The sequence below is a fragment of the Ictidomys tridecemlineatus genome, chromosome 3 (assembly GCF_052094955.1).
Source record: "Ictidomys tridecemlineatus isolate mIctTri1 chromosome 3, mIctTri1.hap1, whole genome shotgun sequence".
NCBI classification, from domain to species: domain Eukaryota; kingdom Metazoa; phylum Chordata; class Mammalia; order Rodentia; family Sciuridae; genus Ictidomys; species Ictidomys tridecemlineatus.
This window is the reverse complement of record NC_135479.1, coordinates 13918395-13944927: the sequence shown is the minus strand read 5'-3', so window position 1 is coordinate 13944927 and position 26533 is coordinate 13918395. Positions and strand designations below refer to the sequence as shown.

At 38.7% G+C, this 26533-nt stretch overlaps 1 protein-coding gene and 1 non-coding gene across 17 annotated transcripts in view; both read right to left on the bottom strand.

Moving 5' to 3' along the window:
- The window catches only part of Bptf (bromodomain PHD finger transcription factor), a 134404-nt gene that overhangs the window by 83121 nt on the left and 24750 nt on the right, over positions 1 to 26533 (bottom strand). For all 16 annotated transcript variants that reach the window (XM_078041853.1, XM_078041850.1, XM_078041851.1 and 13 more), the window contains exons 2-3: positions 16657 to 17479; positions 4996 to 5219 (exon numbers count right to left, since the gene is read on the bottom strand). In XM_078041853.1, coding sequence (XP_077897979.1) covers positions 4996 to 5219; positions 16657 to 17479 — 1047 coding nt within the window. The remainder of the gene's footprint in view (positions 1 to 4995; positions 5220 to 16656; positions 17480 to 26533) is intronic.
- On the bottom strand, positions 19404 to 19526 carry LOC120884651 (small Cajal body-specific RNA 23). The gene has a single exon (XR_005727073.1).

Here is a 26533-nt window from a genome sequence, read left to right as displayed (position 1 = left end):
TGTACAAATATATTATTTCTTTTTTTCCCTCATGTGTATTATTTTGATATTTATCTGTGTGTATTTGTGTCCACGTATGAATGTATCTGATTCACTCTACACTGTCATCTTGCTTATTTGTAATTTGTCAACAGTGAGAAAACTGGCTCTCATTATCTATAATATCTAGCTATTTATTTAATCCTGGTACACATGACAAAGTAGGTTCAGAATTGCTAAACTGTACCCCCATGAGAAATAAGCTTACCAATTAGAGTATAATGTTTACCAAGAAGAAACATTTGTAATGCCATGTGTACCCATAATACTCCTTTTCAGATTTTTAGACTTCTTTTTTATCTTTCCTTAAATGTTTTCTATCTTCATTTTAGCCAATATTTCTTATACTGTAGGTGTCTAGCCTGTTTTGCCAGGATTAGAAAAACCCTGTAGAGGAAATGAGGGTTTAGGTCACTGGGGGAGTGCTTGCCTACAATGGTGTAACACCCCAAGTCTGATTACTAGCACCTCCCAAAAAAAACAAGCCAATCTTGTAAAGAATAGTGACTTTTCCCTGTAATTCTAGTGATGCAGGAAGCTGAGGGAAGAGGGTGCAAATTTGAGGCCATCCCGGGCAACCAAGGGAGATCCTGTCTCAAAAAATTAAAAAGGCTGCAGATGTAGCTCAGTGGTAAAGACTCTCGGGTTCAATTTCTAGTACCACCACCACCACCACCCCCCAAAAAAAAGTCTTTTCTAGTAAAGTGATTATATTTAAGCTGGCTGGAGTTAATTCCCCATATTCTCATCTTTTCTAATCCTAATTGCTATAAGAATTCAGAGCCAATGATTAAATGAAAATCTATAACAGCTACAGGACAATAATTTCAAACTGTAGGAAACACAACTGTGTTATCGTCTTTCTCCAAGCCATCACAGGATCCCTTTTACATTATCTTTTTGCCTACCTATATAGACTGCCTTTGAGTTCTAATTTACCCAAGTTTCATCTATTCTTGCTAAACTTACCAATCAGAATTCTCAGTGATTGTTTTTTTAAAAGAACTTTTTAAAAATATTTATTTTTTTAGTTGCAGGTGGACACGATGCCTTTATTTTTTATTTTTATGTGGTGCTGAGGATCGAACCCAGGGCCTCTCACGTGCTAAGCAAGCATTCTACCACTGAGCCACAACCCCAGCCCTTTAAAAGAACTTTTTATATGGAAAAAGAAACTTTAACCTCTTTTTCTTAAAGGCACATAGCTGTTTCTTGATCCTCCACTGTAATCGTTTCCAAATCAAACCACTATTTCTCCCTACTTGACAAGGCACCATTTGATAAGAACAAAAAAAGAAAAACATTTTAAATGCTTACTATACTTAGACCATTTAAAATATAAAAAGTATAGGCAGAGTGCTGGGATTGTGGCTCAGCAGTAGAGTGCTTGCCTTGCACGCGTGAGGTCCTGGGTTCAATCCTCAGCACCACATAAAAATGAGTAAAATAAAGATGATATTGTGTCCAACTAAAAAATAAATATTAAAAAAAGACACAATATATATTTTTTTAAAGTACAGGCAGACTAGTCATATTTTTCTCTGAAGTTCTATGAACATCAAAATTGATTATCTTTTAATGACAAAGCTGTTTATTCAGAGGAAGTGAATTTAAGTACCTCTTTACCCAGGCACTGTTTTTATTTAAGTCTCCAAATAGTGTTCTGTCACACGATAATCCTGTATTCAATTCACCTGCATGAGATTTTAGTTTTTTACATGCCCCCAAATCAGACCACTAACCATTTGTGATAATCCATTCTTGTTTTGGAATGGATAATTAACTAATAATGAATAATATTGCATATACCATTTTCTAAACAAATAAGTTCATTCTGAAACATTTATAATTCAACATACTTAATAAAAACACACTTTATACTGCCTGTTAGGATACTGGTTCTGTATTATTTGACTAAAGGCAAAAGACAAAGGAAAACACAAAGAGATTTGTTCATTTAAATGTCCTGATTCATAAAAATAAATTAAGAAGGGAAGTAACCTGGCCAAAAATCAATAAAACTTTCTATGCTCTAATCAATAGCATGGAGGAGAAGGAAAGAGAAAGGAATTAAATTACTGAAGATGAAAACTTTTCTGATAAAAAAACTAATAGAAAAAATGCTTCCAACTATCAGATATAAATATATGTAATTTGTGGTAGCTGTTTCTGAAGATAGTATATTTGTGAGCAAAAGGTATTGATATGTCACAGCCTAACTGTCATTCTCTACACAACCATGAACTGAAGAGAACACTGATGTGGAATGGGTAAGGAAAAAACTGAATACATTTATTAAATCTAAACATTCTATCTGTAAGCAAATGGAGAATGGGAAAAACAGGATTATACATACAGCAGAAGAATAGAATGAGGCAGGTGAATGTGTACTTACAGAATCTTACCTCATTTTTATCTAAGTTAAAATTAAAAGGCACTATTAGAAAAGACAGGTGACATCTAGTAAACATACACAGAATATAGTCATCAGGATGCAAAACAGGCAGCTAGCTAGGCAAGTGGTACACACACGTAATCCCAGCAACTCAGAAGGCTGAGGCATGAAGAGCCTAAGTTCAAGGCCAGCCTGGGCAAGTTAGCAAGATCCTGTGCCAGAATATAATAAAGAAAGGGCTGGGGATCAGTTCAATAGTAAGCCCCAGGTTCAATGCCCAGTACTGCAGGGAGGAAAAAAAAAAAAAAGGAAAAGAAAAAAGAAATACTGTCTGCCTCTGTAAAAAGAAAGTAAGACTGGTTACAAAGGGTATTCACTTTCTACTGTCCACTCTTTCTGTATTATTTAAACTTTCTTTTTTTTTTTTTTTTGGGTGGCAGGGTAGGGAGGGATACTAGGGATTGAACTCAGGGGCACTCCAATACTGAGCCACATCCTTAGACCAATTTTATAAATTATTTAGAGGCAGGGTGTCTCACTGAGTTGCTTAGCCCCTCACTAAATTGCTGAGGCTGGCTCTGAACTCACAATCCTCCTGCCTCCACCTTCCCAAGCTGCTGGGATCACAGGTGTGAGCCACCAGGCCCAACTTACTATTAAACTTTTAAGAAAAAAAACTCATGCATTTTTTACTTTAAAAAATAGAAAATTGGGGCTGGGGATGTGGCTCAGTGGTTAAGTGCCCCTGGGTTCAATCCCTGGTACAAAAAAAAAAAAAAAGAAAGAAAAGAAAATCTGTTCAAAGAGTTGAGTAACAAAATAAATAAGGTAGTTCTGAATTATAATCCAAAGTCTAAAATAAATACACAAATATGTCCTGATAATAGTAAATGATTAAATAAATACAAAACAGACAAGTCTACTATGCAGGAAAAATTCCATATAATTTGCATAGCTATTGCTCTCTCAAAGAGGTAGAACTAATTCCCCATCACCTAAGTATGGGCTCCACCTTGAATTTGCTTGGATAAAGATGGTACTAAGGGATGAAAGTATGGAGGTGGGGGCAACTTTACAATGGAGAAACCTGACAAACACTACTTTAACATCATCAGGGACTTGAGTTGTGGCTCAGTGGTAGATCACTTGCCTTGCACGTGTGAGAAACTGGGTTCTAAACTCTGCACCACTAAAGATATTGTGTCCATCTACACCACAACAAAATATTTAAAATTAAAAAAAATCATCAGTGATAGTAAGTCGTCAAGGAGAGAGCTTGGACCCCTGAATTGATGATGACAGTGGTTCTTGACTCTTTTATCTTCCTCTCCAAAATCCATAACCCCACTTACCCAGCAAAAAACATGAGAAAACCCCTCACTGAGGGCATTCTCCAAAATCCCTGATTTATACTCATAAAAAAATGTAGTCTTCAAAAATAAGTAAAAAGTCTGAGAAACTCCAGTCTAGAAAGACAAAGGTAACTAAATATGATGTGGTATATCCTGGATAAGGACATGAGACCAAACAAACAAAGGAGATTTGAATAAAAAGTTTTAGTTAATAACAATGTATCAATATTAGTTCACAGTTTGAGACAAATGTATTATACTAATGTTAGACAGTAAAGGGTACATGGGAACTGTCTGTACTGTCTTTGCAACTTTCTTTCATATTTTTTGGGGGGGGTGGGGGTGGAGGAAAATGGGGATTGAACCCAGGGCTTTGTATATGCTAGGAAACGCTCTACCACTGAGGTTTACACCCACGAGCTCCTCTTTACAACTTTCTATAAATCTAAAACTATTCTAAAATTAGTTTTATTTTGAAAAACGAAAGCAAAGAATTAATTCAAAGAGAATATTTCTTTTTTATTTATTTATATTTTTGTAATTGTAATTGGACACAATACCTTAATTTTATTTATTTATTTATTTATTTGTTCGTTTGTTGTGCTGAGGATCTAATCCAGGCCCCACACGGGCAAGGTGAGCGCTCTACCTCTGAGCCACAATCCTAGCCCCAAAAATATAATTTCTTATAATTGAAAGTAGAACTGGGGTCAGGTGTGGTAGCACATGCCTGTAACCCCAGCAACAAGAGGCTAAGACACAAGAATCACAATCTCTAGACCAGTCTCAGAAACTTGCAGGACCTTGTTCTCAAAATTAAAAATACAAAGGGCTGGGGATGTGGTTCATGGGTAAAGGGTCAATGGATTCAATCTTCAGTTAAAAAAAAAATTAGGACTGGGGTATAGCTCAATGGAGATGCACCAGTACATAGGTTTCATCCCCAGAAATGAAGGTGGTTTTTTTTTTTTTTTAAAGTGCCACAAAGTCTTACTAAGACATAAATGACTGTGGTGTATAGATATGACCAAAGCAAGAAACAAAATAGTACAATACATAGCATCTCTAATTTATGTTCGAGAAAATGAGGTTATCCTGGGGAAAGGAACTACAGATACTAAAAGTAAAATATACAGAATGTGGTTTCATAGTGATTTCAACCCAAGAACTTATCTCAAAGTTAACAAAAATGAGGAAAACCTTGCTTACCGTTAGCTGCCGCTAGAAAGGATTTGTTACTGCCCCGAGCCTTATTAGTCAGGTCTTCAGTTATGTCCATGTGCCGGTGGATTTCTTCACGCATTTCTTCTAGAATTTTGCAAAGTTCTGCTTCCCAATAATCTTTGTCTAGACAGTCTATTAATTCTGCAAGCTGGACCTTCGTGCTGTAGTACCAAATTTTCTTTTCATTTTCATTTTCTGTATCTTCTTCTCTGTTGTAAAAGGGGCAAAAATACATTAGACACTTGTCACTTATTTGACAACTTAATCTTTCCAATGAAAAGTTAAAATATATTAATACATAGATATGTGCTCAATCTGTGAGTATTATACATTCACATGTCATGAGTTCTCCAAACACAGTGTGCACACCTGTAATCCCAATTACTAGGGAACTGCAAATTCAAGGACAGCCATTGCAAGTTGGCAAGACTCTTTTCTCAAAACAAAATAAAGGTTTGGGGAGGTAGTTCAGTGGTAGAACGTTACCAGACTCAAATAAATATATATTTTTTAAATGTTATAAATTCATTATTTGAGCACATGAGAGATTTCCTTGTGTCTTATTCAAATGCAATTTACTTTTATTTCATTTAATCAACCTCTACTAATTTTGATTTCCTAGCCCACAGCATCTTAGGATAAAATAATTTGGGACTAGTGGTGGAAAGAGAGATATCAGCAAAAAAGGACATCTAAGAACATTACACACAGAAAGATGAAGAGCACTGATGGCAGACAGTTCAGTTTTACCTTAATCAACTAAAGAGATCAGTGTAACAAACAGATGAGGCTGAACCACTGAACCCATCAGAAAATTTTAACTATGCTCAGTACATGGGAGTCAGAGAACAGGTTCACATTTTAATACAGTTTAGATATATTTCCATTAGGCAGTACAAATGTTTTGCTAAATTCTGGTCCTTGAAGGAGCCATCTCAATTGAGCAACAATGTCTCATCTCTCTTCTTTTCTTAAGAATAAGCAAAGCTTCAGGCTGGGGTTGTGGCTCAGTAGTTCAGCACTTGCCTAGCAAGTGTGAGGCACTGGGTTCAATTCTCAGCACCACATATAAATAATTAAAAACCAATCAAAGCTCAAACTGGAGAGAAGCACAACTTCCTTTCCTGACTAATCTCTCCTGAGATTCCTTTCACTTGTAAGGGCGCTAGAGACTTCAAAAAGATGGTCAGCCAGGCATGGTGGTGCATGCCAGTAATCTCAGTAATAAGGCAGGAGGATCACAAGTTTGAGGCCAACTCCAGCAACTTAGCATGACCTTGTCTCAAAATAAAAAACAAAAAGGACTGAGGATGCAGGTCAGTAGCTCCGTGATAAAGGGCCCTTGGGTTCAATTCCTAATACCAGAACAAAAACAACAACAAACAAAAGCTATGTGACAACATAAAATCTGAAAGAAATTACTTAATGAGCTCTAAGCCAAAGAATTATAGGACAGTTTGATTCTTTATTTTCTAAAATTTCCAATCTTATGAGTTTTCCTTTTTATAAAGATCTTGAATTACTCTTTACATTTTTTCTTTTCTTTTTCCCCCAATACTGGTGATTGAACTCAGGGGCACTCAAACCACTGAACTACACCCCTAGTCCTTTTCATTTTGACAGTCTTGCTAAATTGCTTTGGGCCTAAGTTATTGAGAGTGGCTTTGATCTTGTGATCCTCCTGCCTCAGTCTCCTGAATTGCTGGGATTATGAGCATCATTTTTCCTTTATGCATAAATGCATCACTGGATGATGATGTTTTAGTCAACAATGGACCACATGGCTGATGGCAGTCCCATACAAGCATATTGCCTAGTGACATCATACTCATTGTTCATAACAATAAGCTCACCTGATGATGCATTTCAGAGAATACATCCCAAACATATGTGGTTCTATGTGTCTACTTCTCTCTTACTGTTTTATTGTTATTACTTTTTTTTTGTACTGGAGATTTAACCCAGAGGCACTTTACCACTGGGACCCATCCCCCAGCCATTTTTATTTTTATTTTGAGACAGATCTCACTAAATTGCTAAAGGCCTCAGTGAGTTGCCCAGGCTGACCTCACATTTGTGATCCTCCTGCCTCAGCCTCCCCAGTCACTGGAATTACAGGCGTGCACCACTGAGCCCCCAGCTTCTGTTTCGTATTTCAATGGAACAAGAAAAACATTCTATATTAAATCTTTTGGGATAGAAAATGTAACTTGTGTTATGATTTCATCATAAAAATGAGATGCTATAGGAACAACCTTCACTGAAGACATTCTGTCAATTTTTTCAAGCAACTCAAGGACTACAAAAAGGGTCCCTAAGAGCTGGTGGAGTTGGTTCCATGCTGGCATCTGTAGAATTTCCTACCCACAACAGAGAACTCACTACTTCATATGGCAGTCTGTTATACACTGGAATTGTTTTTAGTAAGTTTTTTCTTATAATGAGATGACTCAAATTCCTAGTATTTCCACCAGTTAGTCCTCTTCTGCCTGCTAGCAGTATATGAAATAAACCAACACCTCCTCCACACTTCATTCAGCTCTCACAGCATCTATAATTTTACTGCTTTTCCATTTCAGGCTAAACTTGCTCAAATACTTCAATAATTCTTTTTATAGTAAGTCTTTCAGACTTCACTAACCTGATATTTTCCCCCAAAAGTAGAGTTTGTCAATGTCCCTCTAAAAATGTGATGCTAGTAACTGTTTTGCCTTCTGCTCAAAGATGATATTCACACTGACAAAACTTTTTTTTCTTGAGGCTGAAGGATAAATTTATTACAAGCACAAAGTAACAAAACAAAGTAAATAATATTGCTAATGCTTTCAAAGATAAGTTGTTTCTTATCCTTAGGTTCTTGGGTGTTTGTTTGTTTGTTTATGTTTGTTTGGTGTAGTTGGGCATTATACCTTTATTTTATTTATTTATTTTTATGTGGTACTGAGGATCCAACCCAGGGCCTCGTACTTGCTAGGTGAGTGCTCTATTGCTGAGTCACAACCTCAAGTCCCAACTTGGGCTTATTTATACAGTTTATATAATCAAAATTATCTGTCCTAATTTTAAAGTGACAATATTAATTTTCCTTTGCGTGTGTGTGTGTCTGTCTGTCTGTCTGTCTGGTTCTGGAGTTACAATGTGGTTTCCATGGATGCTCTGCTCCTACAGGTCTACAAAGGCTTTGAACTCACAATTCTCCTATCTCAGCCTCCCAAGCCACTGGGATTATAGGCGTGCACCACAACATGCGTCTGGAAATAGGGTCTTTGCAGATATAATTACTTACAGGTCTTGAAATGAAATCATCCTTTAACCCAATGACTAGAGTCCTTACTCAAGAAAAACAGAGACACAGAAGCTAGGGTAGTGTGACAATGGAGACAGAGACTGAAGAGATGCACCTGTCTATAAGCCAAGAAAGAGCCAACGACTGCCAGAAGCTAGGAGAGAGGTGTGGAACAGTCTCTCCACAAGCCTCAGAAAGAACCATCCTGTTGACATGTGATTCCAAGATTTCTGCCTTCAGCACCGAGAGACAGTAAGTTTCCTGTTGTTTTAAACCACTAAGTTGGTGGTGCTTTGTTATAGCAGCCCTAGGAAACTCCCAAAGTTTTGTACCAAAACACAGAATGCTGCTGTAACACACACCTAAAAATGGGGAATAACTTTGGAAATAGATATTGAAAAGAGGCTGGAAAAACTGACAAACATTTGATAGAAAAGGCCCAGCCTGAGTGAAGAGGTGGAGGTAGGCACATTGGAATTATGCTGCCAACAAGCCAAGAAATACCTGGGGAACTAGAAGCTGGGAAAGGGGAGAGAGGATCCTTTTCTAGAGCCTACAGAGTGGGTGGGGTCTGGCTAGCACCTTGAATTTTAGACTTCTAGCCTCCATAAGTATTTAACCATAAATTTCTGTTTTAAGCCACCTTGTTTGTGGAACTTTGTTACAACAAACTAAGAAACTAATACAGCTAACTAGCAGTTCAGCAATCGAAGAAAAACCAAGTCAAGTGTCCAAGGTAGTACTAGGAATACGTATTCTGGAATCAGACTGGGTTCAAATTCTAATTCCACCACTTACAAGTTGTGTGATCTTGTAAATAAATTACTTAAAGCTTCTATTCCTTCTCCATCTGCTAAACAAGGTGACAGTTCTAGTATCAATATGCTGGTTGTTAGGATTAAATAAGTTCAGCTATGTAAAGTGCTCAGAATAGTGTCAATACCTCATGAATAAAATATCAGTTACCATTATTTCTCTATCATTAAAACAACTACAGGTGGACTTAGTGTTCAAAGTACTTCATGATGCAAGGAGAAGGGTTCAGGAAAAGCAAGCTCTAAGAAACAGATAATCCCAGAGGCTTTTAGGTGTTTTAGTTGACTTTTATTTATTGTTTTGGATATGGAAGAGATTTAAGTGTACAAAGTTAAGGACCTGTGCTGAGAGTTCAAATCTGCTAATGGCAAATGAAAGTAACTGAAAAGTTTTTCAACTTATGAGGAAAAGGAGTCTTTACCAAACTGCTGTTTTAAAAAGCATCCAGCTGGGCATAGTGGCCCACACCTGTAATCCCAGCAACTTGGAGGGCTGATGCAGGAGAACCTCAAGTTTGAGAGCATCATCAATTTAGTGAGATCCTGTCTCAAAAATTCAAAACTTAAGTTTTGAGTGTGGAGCACCCCTCAATTCAATCCTAAGTACCACCAAAAATAAATAAATAAGGATGGGGCTGGAGTTGTAGCTCAGTGGTAGAGTGCTTGCCTTGTACACATGAGGCACTGCATTTGATTCCCAGCACCACATATAAATACACAAATAAAATAAAGGATCATCAGGCTGGGGATGTGGCTCAAGTGGTATCGCGCTCTCCTGGCATGCGTGCGGCCTGGGTTTGATCCTCAGCACCACATACAGACAAAGATGTTGTGTCCGCCAATAACTAAGAAATAACTATTATTTATTTATAAATTCTCTCTCACTCTCTTAAAAAAAAAAGAATATTTCTTTTAAAAAAATAAATAAAGGATCATCAACTAAAACATTTTTTTAATAAATAAATAAGGACAATAATAATTAAAGGTATAACAAATATATCACAAAAGATTATTCCCAGGTTTCTAGCTTCTCTTGATGAGAAGACTGAATGAAGAGCAGGTAATGGAGAAACTGAGAAATTTTTATTTAGATGTGTCATCTTTGAGGTGCCTGTGATGTGGACATATCCAGAAGGTTGCTGGATATACAGAACTGGATACGGCCAGAAGGGATTCAGGCACAAGTCTGATGGCAACCAAAACTATTAAGAAAGTAGCTAGAATAGGAAGTTGTGGGTAGAAAGCTGTATGATATTTTTTTTTAAAGGGGGGAGAGAGAGAGAGAGAGAGAGAGAGGGAATTTTTTTATTCATTTCTTAGTTTTTGGCGGACACAACATCTTTGTTGGTATGTGGTGCTGAGGATCGAACCCGGGCCGCACGCATGCCCGGCGAGCGCGCTACCGCTTGAGCCACATCCCCAGCCCCGCTGTATGATATTTTTAAATGTAATTCAGTTCATTTGGAAAATTAAAAAACAGAGTTTTAAAAGCTGTGTTCAAGATAATAGCATTCAGAATGGAGAGCGAAAGAAGGTAGTAATCTAATCTGGTACCAATAGCAGAGCAAGGGGCTGTCAGGATGAAAGCAACATTTAAGAAAGATGGGCCATCTTACACAATAAATTAAAACCAGCCTTAAAGTCATTTGCTGAAAACCTCAGGAAATAAGAACTTTTCTTTTATTATATGCAAATAACATTTTAAGGTTTATTAAATAAAGGCAATAAAAAATGGAAATTTTTCTATGACCTGTTAATATTACAATTAAAACATTGTTCACTGACAGAGACTTGTTTTGGGCAGTCACCGCTTACTTTGATCAACAGGGTCACTGAGATTTATCATTTTAAGTTCCTGGGCTTCCAAGAAAAGCATATACTAAACCTCCACATACTGTAAACTGCCTAGCAATGTATATGGCTTTAAAACTTTCACAGGAGTTCACATATAATCTACTACAAGAGGACAAATAACTTGAAATAGTTTTAATCAGATTTTCATTAAAGATGTATAAACTGGGCTGGGGTAATGACTCGGTGGCAGAGCACTTGCCTAGCATGTGTGAGGCACTGGGTACCATCCTGAACACCAAAACTAATAAATAAAACAAAGGCATTGTGTGCATCTACAACTAAAAAAATTTTTTTACTTAAAAAAAAAGATGTATAATCTTCCAGGTTTACTGAAATTATTGACAGAGAACACTTAATTATCCTAACTATGTTAAAGTTTCCTATTTGACTTTACACAGAAAATATTCACTACATCACTGCATGAAAAGAGATATCCTTATTTGTCTGAAATCATCATTCAATTCTGTGCACTTCACTAGGCACCAAGAAAGGCCATTTGACTGGGGGCTCTGTGGCACACGTCTGTGACCCCAGAGACTCAGGGGGCTGAAGCAGGAGGGTCACAAGTTTGAGGCCAGCATTGTCAACTGAAACCTTATCTCAAGAGAGAATGGGACAGGGGCACAGCTCAGCATACCCCAGGGTTCAAGCTCTAGTACTGAAAAAAGAGAAAGAAAGGTGATTTTAAGGACTAATTTTGAGTTTTTAAAACAATTTTATAATGAATAGTTTTATTATGAAACAAATGAATAATTTTACTGTTCAATTTAGAAGAGTAGAATATTTAACTTCATTAATAATGTACCAAAAATTCATAGACAAGTGCCTAAAAATGTAACAATTTTTATTTTTAATACTAGGGATTGATAAAAAATGTGGAAAAAAAATACTGGGGATTGAACCAAAGGCATTTTACAACCAAGCTACATTCCTAGTCTTTTTATTTTTTGAGACAGGGTCTCACTAAGTTGCTTAAGGCCTTACTAAGTTGCCAAGGCTGGCCTCAAACTTGCAATCCTTCTGCCTTACCCTCCTGAGACTCTGGGATTACAGACATGGCCACCATACCCAGCAAAAGGTGACTTCTTAAGTCCTTTGTGTCACAGTATTTCAGAAGCTCACATTTACTCAACTACCTTCAAAGCAGTACATAGTTTTCTTTCCTACATACTGTTTAATACACTGACAGTGATATATCAAGAAGCACAATTTTTCTGGAATACTTCTTCACTTACTTTATATTTTCTAAAAGTGCCTTTATTTCTAAATTAAAAGCTCTCAGAAATACTCAGTGGACATATAACAAAAACCACTACAGTAGTCTCCCCCAGGTATAAGCTTTGATTTAAACAGTTAAAACAATGCAAGTTGCAGACTTTTCAAAGTGACCATTTGAAAACTAAATGCAGTATGAAATTAGGTATTAAAAATATTCTTGGGGCTGGAGCTGTGGCTCAGTGGTAGAACATTTGCCTGGCATGTGGGAGGCACTGGGTTCAATTCTCAGCACCACATATAAATAAATAAAATAAAGGTCCACTGACAATTAAACAATATTAAAATATATCCCCCCCACCCCCGCTTGCGAACAGGCTCTGAAAAAAAACATCCCGTCCCATCTCCTAATTGCTACAGGATCTTGGACAAGTCCAAGGGCAAGTTATTTAACTCCATCTTTAAAATGCAGAATAACAAACCATCTACATTATTGGTCTATGTGAAGATTAATGAAAAAAGTACATAAAATGTTCGGGTCACTGTAAGGCACACATTTAGTGCCCAATAAATATTGCTTTGGGCTATTATTATTACTAAATCACCACCAACTAATTCTACTTACAGGTCTTTAAAACTAAGGAAGGGGCTGGGGATGTGGCTCAAGCGGTAGCGCGCTGGCCTGGCATGCGTGCGGCCCAGGGTTCGATCCTCAGCACCACATACCAACAAAGATGTTGTGTCCACCGAGAACTAAAAAATAAATATTAAAAATTCTCTCTCTCTCTCTCTCTCTCTCTCTCTCTCTCTCTCTCTCTCTCTCTCTCTCTCTCCTCTCTCTCACTCTATCTTTAAAAAAAAAAATAAATAAAATAAAATAAAACTAAGGAAGGCCTCAACCACTACTAACTGTGTAAAAAGCCTTAAAGCCTACAAGGACAAAGCACCTTTGGTCACTATATGGCCGAAAAGGGCATCTGTGGAAAAGAAAGAGGCAGGGCTGGGGATGTGGCTCGCCTAGCATGCGTGAGGCACTGGGTTCGATTCTCAGCACCACATACAAACAAAATAAAGATATTATGTCCACCTTAAAAAAATAAAAATAAAAAATAAATATTAAAAAAAATAAATAAAGAAAGAGGCAATAAAAATGAACATCTGCAAGGTTGAGGAAGCAGGACAAGAAAGAAGAGCACGGGAGCAGAGAAACGCAGCGCAGACTCAGTGAGCACCGCTGGAGGGCTACAGAGAGGCTGACAAGCACCAGGCTCCCTGATACACAATGTGATTGAATTTTCACTTGTAATGACAATACTGCATTAAACTTCAACCCAAAATGTGGCTCCAGTTATCTCTCCATTGTAATCACTGTTAACAAAGATTTGTTTCTTTGCTACCATCTCTACAACAAGACACTCCCTCCTCAAAACTAGAAGAAAAACTCAAAAGAAAAGGCACAATAAACATAAAACCAAAAACTTGGGCAACAAGAAGAAAAAAAAATTTACACATATTAAAAAAAAAAAACACTAATCCAAACTGAAAAAGACAAAAATATTCATTTAAAAATTGATACATGTAATCCCAACACCTGGGGAGGCTGAGGCAGGAGGATCATCGCCAGTTCAAAGTAAGCCTCAGCAATTTAATGAGGCGCTAGGCAACTCAGTGTCACCTTGTCTCTAATAAAATACAAAATAAGGCTGGGGATGTGGCTCAGTGAGTGAGTGCCCCTGAGTTCAATCCCTCATACCAAAATAAGAAAAAAGAAAAAAGAAATGTTTTCAAACACATAAACTCTCTGGGTGCAATGGCACAGGACCACTATCCCAGCTCCTCAGGGGCCAAGGGAGAAGGATTCCAGGTTTAATGCCAGCCTGCACATCTTAACAAGAACTATCTCAAAATAAAAAAATTAAAAAGGAGCTGAGGGGGGCTGGGGATGTGGCTCAAGCAGTAGCGCGCTCGCCTGGCATGCGTGCGGCCCGGGTTCGATCCTCAGCACCACATACCAACAAAGATGTTGTGTCTGCCGAGAACTGAAAAATAAATATTAAAAAAAATATTCTCTCTCTCTCTCTCTCTCTCCCTCTCCCTCCCTCCCTCCCTCCCTCCCTCTCCCTCTCCTCTTTTTTTTTTTTTAAAAAAAAAGGAGCTGAGGATATAGCTGTGTGGTAGAGTGTCCCTGAGTTCAATCCCCCGGACTATGGGGGTCAGGGGAGACAAACTCCTAAGGACAGGGAAAAGAAGAGAGACAACAACAACAACAAAAAATTGAAACAGATGGATAAGTGATTACTGCCAAAGTGAAAAGCCAAGAACGCCCAATCTCAAACTAGCCCAATTCACATTCCCAGTCCCTCAAAAGGCACTGCACATGCAAAGAAAACTAGGTGAAAGTGGTTAAAGGAGCAGATCCCTAGACCATCTCTCCTTTTTAATCCACTAAAAGTCTTGTCTCCATGGGAGGTAAACATGAGGTTCTCTGGATTAGGAGACACCACACTCAGGTGAACAAAGGTACTGGTTACAAAATTAGGCTTTAAGGGCAACAGAAAATGCTACATGCACCAAAAATGCAGCCTGCTTTCTTTCATCACTTGGCTACCAGAATGCCATCAGTCACACCTGCTTGCACCAACTAGCACACTGGAAGAGGCTCTTTGGGCCACCAACCAGAGAAAGCTAAGAATATGGACACCAATTAAAGGAACTGGGAAAGTCACCACATGGATAAACCCAAAATTGTTAAGTCCCAACCACTTGTTCAGCGCTTCCCCAATTAGCTATGTAGTCCTACCATGTTAATCAGAAGGAGAAATCATCTATTTTTTATCCTTAGACTTCTGAGGATGGAAGAGATACACCAAATCAACAATAGAAAGAAGCGATTTAGAAGAAATGGATTAAACAAAGGTGGGGGACTATGATTAACATCCCAAGAAAAGTCAAGAGAGAATAACATGTCTCTGAAACAAAAACAGGACTGTTGCCAGGCAAAGTGGTGCATGCCTGTAATCTCAGCAGCTCAGGTGGCTGTGACAGGAGGACTACAAGTTCTAAGCCAGCCTCAGCAATGGTGAGGCACTTAGCAACTCAGTGAGACCCTGTCTACATAAAATATAAAATAGGGCTGGGGATGTGGCTCAGTGCCATTCATCCTCTAGCACCTCCTCAAGAGGTGGCTTCACACATTCCAAATGGTATACGGCTGAACATGTCTCACAGCAAAGCAAATCCCCAACTCAGGTTGAGTGCCTTGAGTTCAATCACCAGGACAAACAGAAAAGAAAAACAGGACTGTTATATTTCCAAATAGGAAGATTCTAAGAACAAAAGCGCTCTTAAAATAAAAACATGGAAAAACATGGTAGCAGAAAAGAGAAACCAAATAGTAGGACTGGGAGAACAATGTAAGAAAATCTTCTAGAAATATTGATCAACACACACACCCCAAGGAGGGGACAGGAAAAAAGAGAGAGAGAAAGAGAGAAACTGAAAAGAAAAAAAAAATCAGAAAAGCAGTCCAACGTTCAATGCAATGATAAATCAAGGCAAATACAACAGGGAAAAGGAGGGGAAGAAGTCATCAGGAGACCTCTCAGAACCAAGGACATCAGTGTGGGTGGAAAATGCCCACAAAGCAGCCACTGGATGAACACAGACCCACACAAGGGCAATCACTGCACGCCTACACAACTCGGGCAGAGAAGATTCCATAGCCTCCAGCTAAGTCCAAACCAGTCACCCACTAAAAGATCAAGAATCAAAATGGGTTCAGATTTTTCCACAGCAAAACTGATGGAGTTTAGGTTCTCCCCTCCATGTCCTGCTCTGACATTATTTCATTCCATCACAGATTTTCAGATCTCACCTATTTCTGAGAACTGGAAGGCTTTTGTAGACTTCACAAGCCCCAAACTCAACCACGCCCAACGCCCTGAGAAAACCCACCAGTGTTTTCCTGACCTTGCTTAAAAAAAAAAACCCAAAAGAGCTCTTGAACTCACAGAAACCTGAAGGCAGTTTATGACCCCGGTCTGTTGGGATATCTCCTCCTGGGAGACTGCAACAGCAATGGCAAAGTTGACCTTTCCCTAGACAGTGAGGCTTGCTCATGCTGTTCCATTTAACACAAATATGGTAAAAATAAGAGAGAGAGCCAGAAAAGAATCCTACCAACAAAATTAGGGTACAAATTACTTCCACAGGCCCCAAGGAAGGCCCACAGTGGCATTCCACCCAGGAACATTCTATTTCCAAGCCTGGGCTTCTAAAACAATGGTAAGCATTTGTAACTTTATACACTCCTCTTTATAATTTTCAACTGTGTTAATGCACTTAAACTTCAAATGAACTACAACTCAGTGTTTACAAAAGTTTAGACCACATCAGTAATATAACCCTGCTACATCAATGATGAAAGAAAATGGTTTAATTTTGATACATATAAAAGTTACAACCAGATTTACTTACATTATGAGTCTTCGGTTTAAGAACCAGTATTTCCTCCGGCTTCTATCATATCCAATAGGTTCGTGTCGAATATATGGTTTATTTTTTTGGATTTCAGCAACACAATCAGTCACACCAGGCACCTTGTGTGCTACACACACTTCACACTGCCATTCATCCTCTGGCACCTCCTCAAGAGGTGGCTTCACACATTCCAAATGGTATACGGCTGAACACGTCTCGCAGCAAAGCAAATCCCCAAGTTTGTGACAAACTCTACAATGGTCATCATACTGGATCACCCCTTCAGACATCAACTCCTCACGAGCAATATTTGTCGTAAGAAACTGATCGACTAGAAACTGCAGAACTTTGATTTTGTTCTCTACTGGTCCGTAAGGATAGTCCTCGGCTTCTTGGTAAGGAAGAACATGATGGTACTCCTTATCACTCTCACAGTACACACGCAGCACCTCGGGCCACGTCATCCCGTCTATGAAATACAGCGTGGAATTGACGCTATCTTTCAGATCAGCAGGTCCAAAGGTAGTATTGGAAGTATCTTCTTCACGCAGAACGGCTTTCAAAAGCACAACGTGCATCTCTGCCATGAGTGTGCACTGCTCTTGGCTCACCAGAGCAGCACAAAAGTCCTCAAAGCGAAAAGGAGATAATCTTAAAACAGTGCCAAAGTTCCGCAGTACCTCATAAATGGCAATAACATTCATTATATGCTCATTAGGCACCATTAAATCCTCAGAGGACTTGGGAAATTCAAGGGGTGGGATGTCTTTTTCTTCTAATATTGGAGAACGAGGCCGATGTACTCTTGGTTTTCGCCTACCTGTAAATAAAGAAACAGTATCATTATAAATTAGTACATCACTTCTACAAATTTTGGGTTCTCCAATTTTTCCTCTTTGAACACATACCTCAAAAAATAGATAAGTATGCTTCTATTACATCATCAATTCTCAAAATACCAAGAATAGGGTTTGGGGGTGGAGCTCGGTGTCATAGAACTTGCCTAGCATCCACGAGGCCCTGGGTTCAATCTTAGCATCAACAATAATAAGAATACCAGGAAGCTCTAATTTTAGCTTTCAATCTTAAGTCTATAGAAAAATCTAAATTATCTTTCTCACTAGATTCCAAATCATACATAAAAAAATATTTAATTATAGCTGGGCATCATGGCGCATGCCTGTAATCCCAGAGGCTCAGGAGGCCGAGGCAGGAGAATCAAAATTCAAAGCCAGCCTCAGAATCGGCAAGGTGCTAAGCAACTCAGAGAGACCCTGTCTCACAAATACAAAATAGGCTGGGGATGTGGCTCAGTGGTCGAAGTGTCCCTGAGTTCAATCCCCAGTACCAAAAAATAAATAAATAAATTCAATTATAATCAGTTCTCAATCCCTAGAGGGATTAACTGGTTTATAGTAAAAATAAATGTTACTTGTGAAAGATACTTTTTACTCTTTATATGAGAGCATAAAGAAAAAACATCTACAGATAAGATGACAAGCATATGGGGCCGGGGTTGTGGCTCAGCGGTGGAGTACTTGCCTAGCATGTGTGAGGCACATATAAATAAATGAATAAAATAAAGGTCCATCACATCTAAAAAAAAGATGACAAGAGTAGGGGACAATAGAGCTTACATAGCATCAGCTGCAAAACAGAAACCCCCCTCAACCTGAAGCAAGTTTACCATGTAGACTGCCAGAGTCCTTCCTGACAGGAGTCCCAAAGTGAAGCACAGCCTCAGGGCAGAGGCAGGAAGGAAAGTAGAAAGGAAGAAGCCAGAAGAGGACTTCCAACACTGGGAGGAAAAAATATCTTGTCTAGGGACAGGCAGTTAAGCAATCAGTTAACTTTTAGTCACCCAGTCCCCAGTTTATGAGATGTGAGGCCCAGCCATATATAGGCATATCAATGTATCACTATATACAATAGAGAGATTAGCCTGTGACACATATACATGTATTTTACGTAATCCTCTGAACACGTCTGTGAAATATTACAAACAGCCCTGCTTTATAAATGTGAAAACTCATTAAAAGTAACAAGTTATTCCTAAATTACTGCCTATATTATTACAATTGTTTTATTGTTTACTTATTTATCTTAGAGTACTGGTTACTGAACCCAGCACTAGTTATTGAACCCAGTGCTCCAACACTGAACTATATCCCCAGTCTTTTTTTTCTTTATAAGACAAGGGTCTCACTAAGTTGCTAAAGTTGGCCTCAAACTTGGGATCCTCCTGCCTTAGACTCCCAAGTCACTGGGATTACACGTGTGAGCACCACACCTAGCTACTACTTCTTGTTACTATACTTTCTGAGGAATGGTAAACATATTCCTAATTTTCAGGAGTAATTTTAAAGACATCAATTAACATTAAATTCATTCTTGTACAATTATTTTATGGTTTATAAAAGCTAAACTTTTGTGGAGTTTTTCTTTTTAACCTAAGTATGCATCAGTAGTTAAATGAATGATGACCTACTACACAAGGAAATCAAATCTAGCATCTGAAAAACATAAGGTAAATTTCCCACAAGCCAAAACAAAACGATCTTCTATTTTTTTATTTTTTGGAACTGAGGATTGAAGGCAGGGCAGCTCTACCAATGAGCAACATCCTCTACCCTTTTTTATTTTGAGACAGGGTCTCCTTAAATTGCCAAGACTGGCCTCAAACTCTCAAAGCCAAGTAGCTGGGATTATAGATGTGTTCCACTGCACCCAGCACTAGTTTAACTTGTTGTACTGGAAACCGTGGTGTCCTGTGCACACTTGGACAGGATACCCCCAAACCAGTCCCAATTCTCTTGCTCAGAGGGTGGGTCAAGACCACATGGAGAGGACCCAGCCCTGGTGAGCAGCTGTGAATGAGTGTGAATATCTGTGAATAAATAGAAGAAACAGACAGTTACAAAAAAGTTAGTAGAATGATGTTATCTGAGTAAACAGGGACAGGGAAAAAAAGAAGATGGGAACAATGATAGAATATTTGTCTATGGAGGTCATGTAAGAATCTTTTTTTGTGTGTGGGGGGGGGAGGGCAACGCTGGGGATTAAACCCAGAGGCACTTTATCACTGAGCCACATCCCCAGTCCTTTTTATTTTTTATTTGGAGACAGGGTCTCACTAAGTTGCTGATGTGGGCCTCAAACTTGTGATCTTCCTGCCTCAGCCTCCCAAGTCACTGGGATTACGGGTATGTGCCATCATGCCCAGCAGACTCATTTAAAAGTATTTGTTTATAGGAAGAAATGTGGGACAGGAAAAGAACAAAAATTAATTTTTTAACCTTTTTATATGTTTTTAAATATCTCATGGATGTATTTTATAATAGTTTAAAAGAAAATACTGGGCAATATTTATGTAAATGGCCAAGAATATTAATTTAATATTCAGGTGCTGGAGATGTAGAGCTCATTGGTACAGTGCATGCCAACTATCCACAAGCCCTGGGTTTGATCTCCAGAACCATAAAAAAGGGGGGGGGGGGAAGGAGCATTAATGTTTAAATCAATAAAATGTTCCTAATAATGAATACTGATAATCCTGTATGAATATAAATATAAGGTGGATTACATCAAATCAAAGATTCAGGCTTATAGAACTAAGCATGGATCACAGGAAATAAAAGAACATAAAATTAAACCACTTAAGGCTCTCCACTCCTGATAATTAGCAAGTGAAGTCATTCTGACTACTCACAGAAGTATATTTTTCCCGTAGCAACACACAGAAATATATTTTTAAATATCAGGGTTGGGGTTGTGGCTCAGAGGTAGAGCACCCGCCTAGCATGTGCAAGGCTCTGGGTTCGATCTTCAGCACCACATAAAAATAAATAAAGGTACTGTGTCCCACTACAACTAAAATAAATAATTTTTTTTTTTTAAATGGGGCTGGGATTGTGGCTCAGTGGCAGAGTACTTGCCTCGCATGTGTGAGGCACTGGGTTCAATCCTCAGCACCACATAAAAAATAAAGAAATAAATAAATAATACTGTGTCCATCTACAACTAAGAAAATATTTTTTAATTAATTAATTAACTAAGTGTTATAGTTGTCACTGTTTTCATCACTAATCTAATTATATTTTTCTCTTAATTTAAAAGAAAATTAAATTCAGAGCCAGCTTCAGCAACTTAGTGAGGCTCTAAGCAACTTAATGAGACCCGACTCAAAAAATAAGTAAGGCTGGGGGCGTGGTTCAGTGGTTAAACGCACCTGGGTTCAATCCTGGTATTTAAAAAAAAAAAAAAAAGGATTACCTCCACCTCACTAGTTAACAGGAAAAGGCAAGTAAAACACAATAAACACAATGAGATATGGCTTCATACTCGCCAAAGAACAAAAATTTTAAGGTAACAACCAAATAAACTATTGGGAAGGACACAGAACACCAGAAACATCAGTAAACTACCAGTTTATATTATCAAGAGGTATCACAATTCTAGCTAATCAGGTGTAAACCTTATATATAACCCGGAGAAAACAGCCTGCAAACTTGTTTGCTCATGATCACAGTAGGAAACACATTTCACATCTTAATCCAGTATAAATACCACTGAAAACCAAAGTTCTACAAAACACTACTTATTTATTTTTGCATTACTTGAAACCGAACCCAGGACTTCACACTTGCTAAACAAGCATTCTACAACTGAGCTACACCCTGAGGTACTTTTTTTTTTTTTGGCGGGGAGACAGTCTTGCAAAATTGCCCAGGCTGACTCCAACATGCAATCTTCCTGCCTCAGCTTCCCAAATAGTTGGTATTAGAGAGTGTGCCAGCCAGAATTACAGGCATGACAACACCCCCGGCTTCCTATATGCCTTACAATAATCTCTTCTCTCCTAACCTACTGCTCCATTACTTTTTTTTAAATGTATTTTTAGTTGTAGTTGGACACAATACCTTTATTTTATTTATTTTTTTATGTGGTGCTGAGGATCAAACCCAGGGTCTCGCATGTGCTAGGTGAGAGCTCTACAACTGAGCCACAGCTACAGCCCCTCCATTACTTTTTATTTATTTATTTTATTTTTCAGTTTTCGGAGGACACAACATCTTTATTTTTTATTTTATGTGGTGCTGAGGCTCGAACCCAGCGCCCCGCGCATACCAGACGAGCGCGTTACCGCTTGAGCCACATCCCCAGCCCCCCTCCATTACTTTTTATTTTATTTTATTTTTTATTTATTTATTTATTTATTTTGTAGTTGTAGATGGACAGCATGCATTTATTTTACTCATTTATCTCTGTGTGATGCTAAGGATTGAACCCAGGGCCTCACACCTGCTAAGCAAGCCCCCTGCCACTGGGCTACAGCCCCAGCCCTACTTTTTTAAAAAGTTGGTTGCAGCCCACTATTTGAAAAATACCTTTGGGGAAAGTATCCTTCCGCACGCACATGCAGAACATTTGATATTTATAAACCAAAGAAACAACCAAGCTGAAAACAATCAAAATGTCCACCAGCAAGAAAATGATTAAAATGTGGCACATTCATTTGCTAGAATACTATTGAGCAGTCCTGAGGGCTTTAGTGCTACATATATCAACATGGATCAGTCTTAAAGACATTGAAACAAAAGGTTCAACAATTTAAAACCATGTAAATAGTTTTTCTACTGCTTGTGGATGGATACATAGATGACCCGGTAGCTAACAACATCACTAGAATATAATCTCCTCAAAGGTTGAGAGTTTTATCTTGTTTATATTAAAAAGTGTCGTGCCTGGCGTGACTCCACACGCCTGTAATCCCAGCTGCTCGGAGGCTGAGTCGGGAGGATCAAAGCCAGTCTCAGCAATGGCGAGGCGCTAGGCAACTCTGGGAGACCCTGTCTCTAACTAAAATACAGCAAGAACAAAAAAGTGTTGGGGTATGGCTCAGTGGCTGAGTGCCCCTGGGTTCAATCCCAAGTACATAAAAAAAAAAAGTGTCACATAATTTATATTACTTAATAAACATTGAAAGAATCAGTAGTTTTGAAGTGCTAGTCCACAATTATATAAAAATGGTGCCTTTACATTGTTTGCAAATGTTAGAAATGTGTTTTGACTTCTCTGTAAGGAAATAAAGGACTATGTAAGAAACCCTAGAACAGTGTTCCTCATGGGGACCACTGGAGTGCTGACTGATTAAAATAGATAAAGGATGGAGTCTGAGAATCTGAATCTGACAATTTTCAGGATATTAAGTGTGCTGTTCTGGGGACTACGTTTTTTTTAAGCACTGAGGATGGAATCCCAGGGCCTTGGCCATGCCAGGCAAGCTATGTGCTCTACCACTGAGCCACACCCCCAGCCCAGGGGACCCCACTTTGAAAATCAACTATGACATAGAAAGTTTATTCTCCCTTGAGATCCAGATGTGTAAAAATCAATAAACATTAGCTGAAATTCCAGGAGTTTCCTTCAAGCCTTGCTACTCAAAATGATGTTGAGACAGATTCAGAATTTCAGGCCCCACACAAGTCTACTAATTGGATCTGGTTTCTCAAAATCTTCAGGTGATTCATGCACTCATTAAAGTTTGAGAAGTTGCCTTAAAACAATCCTTCCTAAGACTGCAGTAGAGATGCTGCTAAGTCATCCTTTAAGCATTCTCCGAATACAACCCAAATTTATACAACCCAGGAGCAGCTTAGCAAACTGTATTTCCATCTTTCTCCCCAGATAATTCTGATGTACAGCCAAATTTGAAAACTGCTGCTTTAAAGAAATTGGATATTCCTCATACCAAGAAAATGTAGGGCTTTCGTGGAAACTCAAGCAAGGGAAGGAAAAAGTTGCCCCAGGAGGCAAGATTAGGAAAAGACTGATGTAAAAGGAAGTTGAAGTTTAATCAAAGACCTTAATAAGCCTACCCAAAAAAAAAGAAGGAATGTGGTCTGCCTGAAAGAGAACCAAAGAGTAACAACTTATGAATGAATTTCCAGCACAGTCTTGGTTGAGGGAGTGAACCTCAGCCTGAATGGCAAGGACTCTGAACCACCTACCAAGTTATTATCTTTTTGTTGTTGTTGTTGTTGATGGACCTTTACTTCATTAATTTATATGTGGTACTGAGAATCGAACCCAGCGCCACACACATGCTAGGCAAGTGCTTTACCACTGAGCCACAGCCCCAACCTCAGGTTATTGTTTTAATAGATGAATTCTGTTGCTATGCACAGATGCTTTAATTTAAAGGACCTAGCCGTTCTTGGGGACTGTATTCTGTAACCGAAAAGTCTCTCACTGGGATGCCCTCTTAGAACTCTAAATGAACTGGCTGTAAGTGCTCATCATGTGTTAACTGCCGCAGGGAATGTTCTACATGCCTGAATTTTTAAAATATGCACTGTTGTCACAATCTGTATTTGTTTAATTAATTTCTTAATTTTTAAAATCAAAAAACCCTATGAGGGGTGGGTGTGTGTGTGTGTGTGTGTGTGTGTGTGTGTGTGTGTGTGTGTGTTGTTTTATTTCTGGTACCAGGAATTGAATCCAGGGGTGTTTAACCACTGAGCCACATTACCCCAGCCCTTTTATTTATTTATTTTGAGACAGGGTCTCACTAAGTTGCTTAGAACCTTGCTAAACTGCTAAGGGTAGCCTCCAACTTGTGATCCGCCCACCTCAGCCTCCCAAACTGCTGAGATTACAGTGTGACCCACCACACCCAATCTGTCTATACAGTTTAAATAGATACTGCCTTACTTTGCTAAAGTTTTGAGAAACCTAAGGCATTTTCCAAAGTCCCACTCAAATGTTACCTCCACTGAGGAAAGAGCATCACCAGTTGGAGGCCAGCCTAGCAATGGTGAGACCTATCTAAAAAGAAAAAAGAGCTGGGTATGTAGTTCAGTGGTAGAGCTCTTCTGAGTTCAATTCCCAGTACCAAAAACAAAAGTGCGTCACCTCCGTGGTCTGTGCTACCCTAGGCCTGCTGGCACTGTGCTTCTTTGACCAGAGGGGACAGCCCTCCATCGTGGCATCAACACATTTTATTACAATTGTTCATGTGCCCTGAGTTCATTTGTTAACTTCTTTAGAACAAAGATTGTGACTTCAGTATTGCAGAAGTAAACAATATGTGTTGAACTAGTGACACCCGTGAACAAAATGCTTGCAGAGGGTGGAGATCTAGGAATGAAGTCATGCCAGAGTTAACTGCCAGAAGTTACTGATGATTCTTCAGAGTCAACACCTAAATTTTTATTTTTAATTCTGAAAGGAATAATTTTACTTCAAGACTTTGTAAGAATTCTAAATGTAATGTGTATTTCTAAAGGGGAAATAATATAATATGCTCCCCTATTTCTAACTGGTATTTACAGGTAGAGGGACAACTCAGCATTGCTAAATAGGAACAAGGAAATTGCATATTCAGCATAAATTAATACATTACATGTAATAAAATCTAATTCTCTTATCTACAGTTATACATAATAAGCCATGATTAGCACAGCAAAATTAAATAATCTGCAAGAATTTAATAGTCATTTTTAAAATATTATGAAACCAGCCAAGCATCATGATGCATGTTTGTTGTAATCTGGGAGACTCAGGAAGCTAAGATACAAGGATCTAAAATTCAAGGCCAGGGGCTGGGATGTGGCTCAAGCGGTAGCGCGCTCGCCTAGCATGCGTGCGGCCCGGGTTCGATCCTCAGCAGCACCACATACCAACAAAGATGTTGTGTCCGCCGAGAACTAAGAAAAAAATAAATAAATGTTAAGATTCTCTCTCTCTCTCTCTCTCTCTCTCTCTGTCCCCCTCTCTCACTTTCTCTTTAAAAAAAATAAAATAAAAAAATAAAATAAAATTCAAGGCCAAACCCAGAAATTTAGCAAGATCCAGTCTCAAAATAAAAAAATAAAAAGGACTGGGGATGTAGCTCAGGGGTAAAGTGCCCCTTAATTCAATCCCTAGTACCAAAAAGTTAAAATAAAATTAAATACACACACACACACACACACACACACACACACACACACAGCCAGTCCCTTGTTTCATACGCACACATGCACATGTGTACAAGGGACTGGCAGTATAGCTCAGTGGTAGAGAGCCTTAGCATGCATGAAGCCCTGGGTTCTATCTCCAGAAGAAAGGAAAGAAGACAATGAACTGCCAAACACACCAAGACTTTACCCTTTTATCTGCAATACTTCCCAATCCAGCATAAGGCTACTTACTCACAAGGTACATTCCATCTACCCCCATGCCCTATCCTTTCATGCCAGTAATAACACAAAAGCTGCTAGCTTTCAGAGTGCCTTCTATATGCTAGGAATTATGCTGGGCACTTTTAAATACATTATCTCATTTTATCCTCAGATAAACTCCGTGAAGTAGGTAATATTATTACTTCCTTTCAAAGATGCTTATAGAGGCTAAATGCCTTGTCTAAGGTAAGAGCCCATACCAGAGTTATAGCTAAAACACAAACCCACCTGTCTCCTATGTTTATGCTCTTTACTACATTGTCCTTTCTCCCCTAGTGTTTAGGAAAAACACTTGGCCAAGTGTGGTAGCACACATCTGCAATCCCAAATCCCAGCAACTTGGGAGGTTGAGGCAGGAGGATCACAAATTCGAGGATAGCCTTAACAACTGAGTGATACCCTATCTCAAAATTTTAAAAAGGGCTGGGGATGTAGATCAGTGGTAAAGCACCCCTGGGTTCCATCCCTAGTACCAAAAAAGGTGGGGGGTGTGCTTCAAAGGAAGAAATTTGGCTGATACTATCTTTATCAAGTGACCAAACCGATCACCATCAATAACAGGACAAATTCATGGTGTGCCTCCTGATGAGGTGTGCCGGGGACACAGCACCCTTTACAGAGTTTTCCTGCCAAAGGTATATAAACTGAAT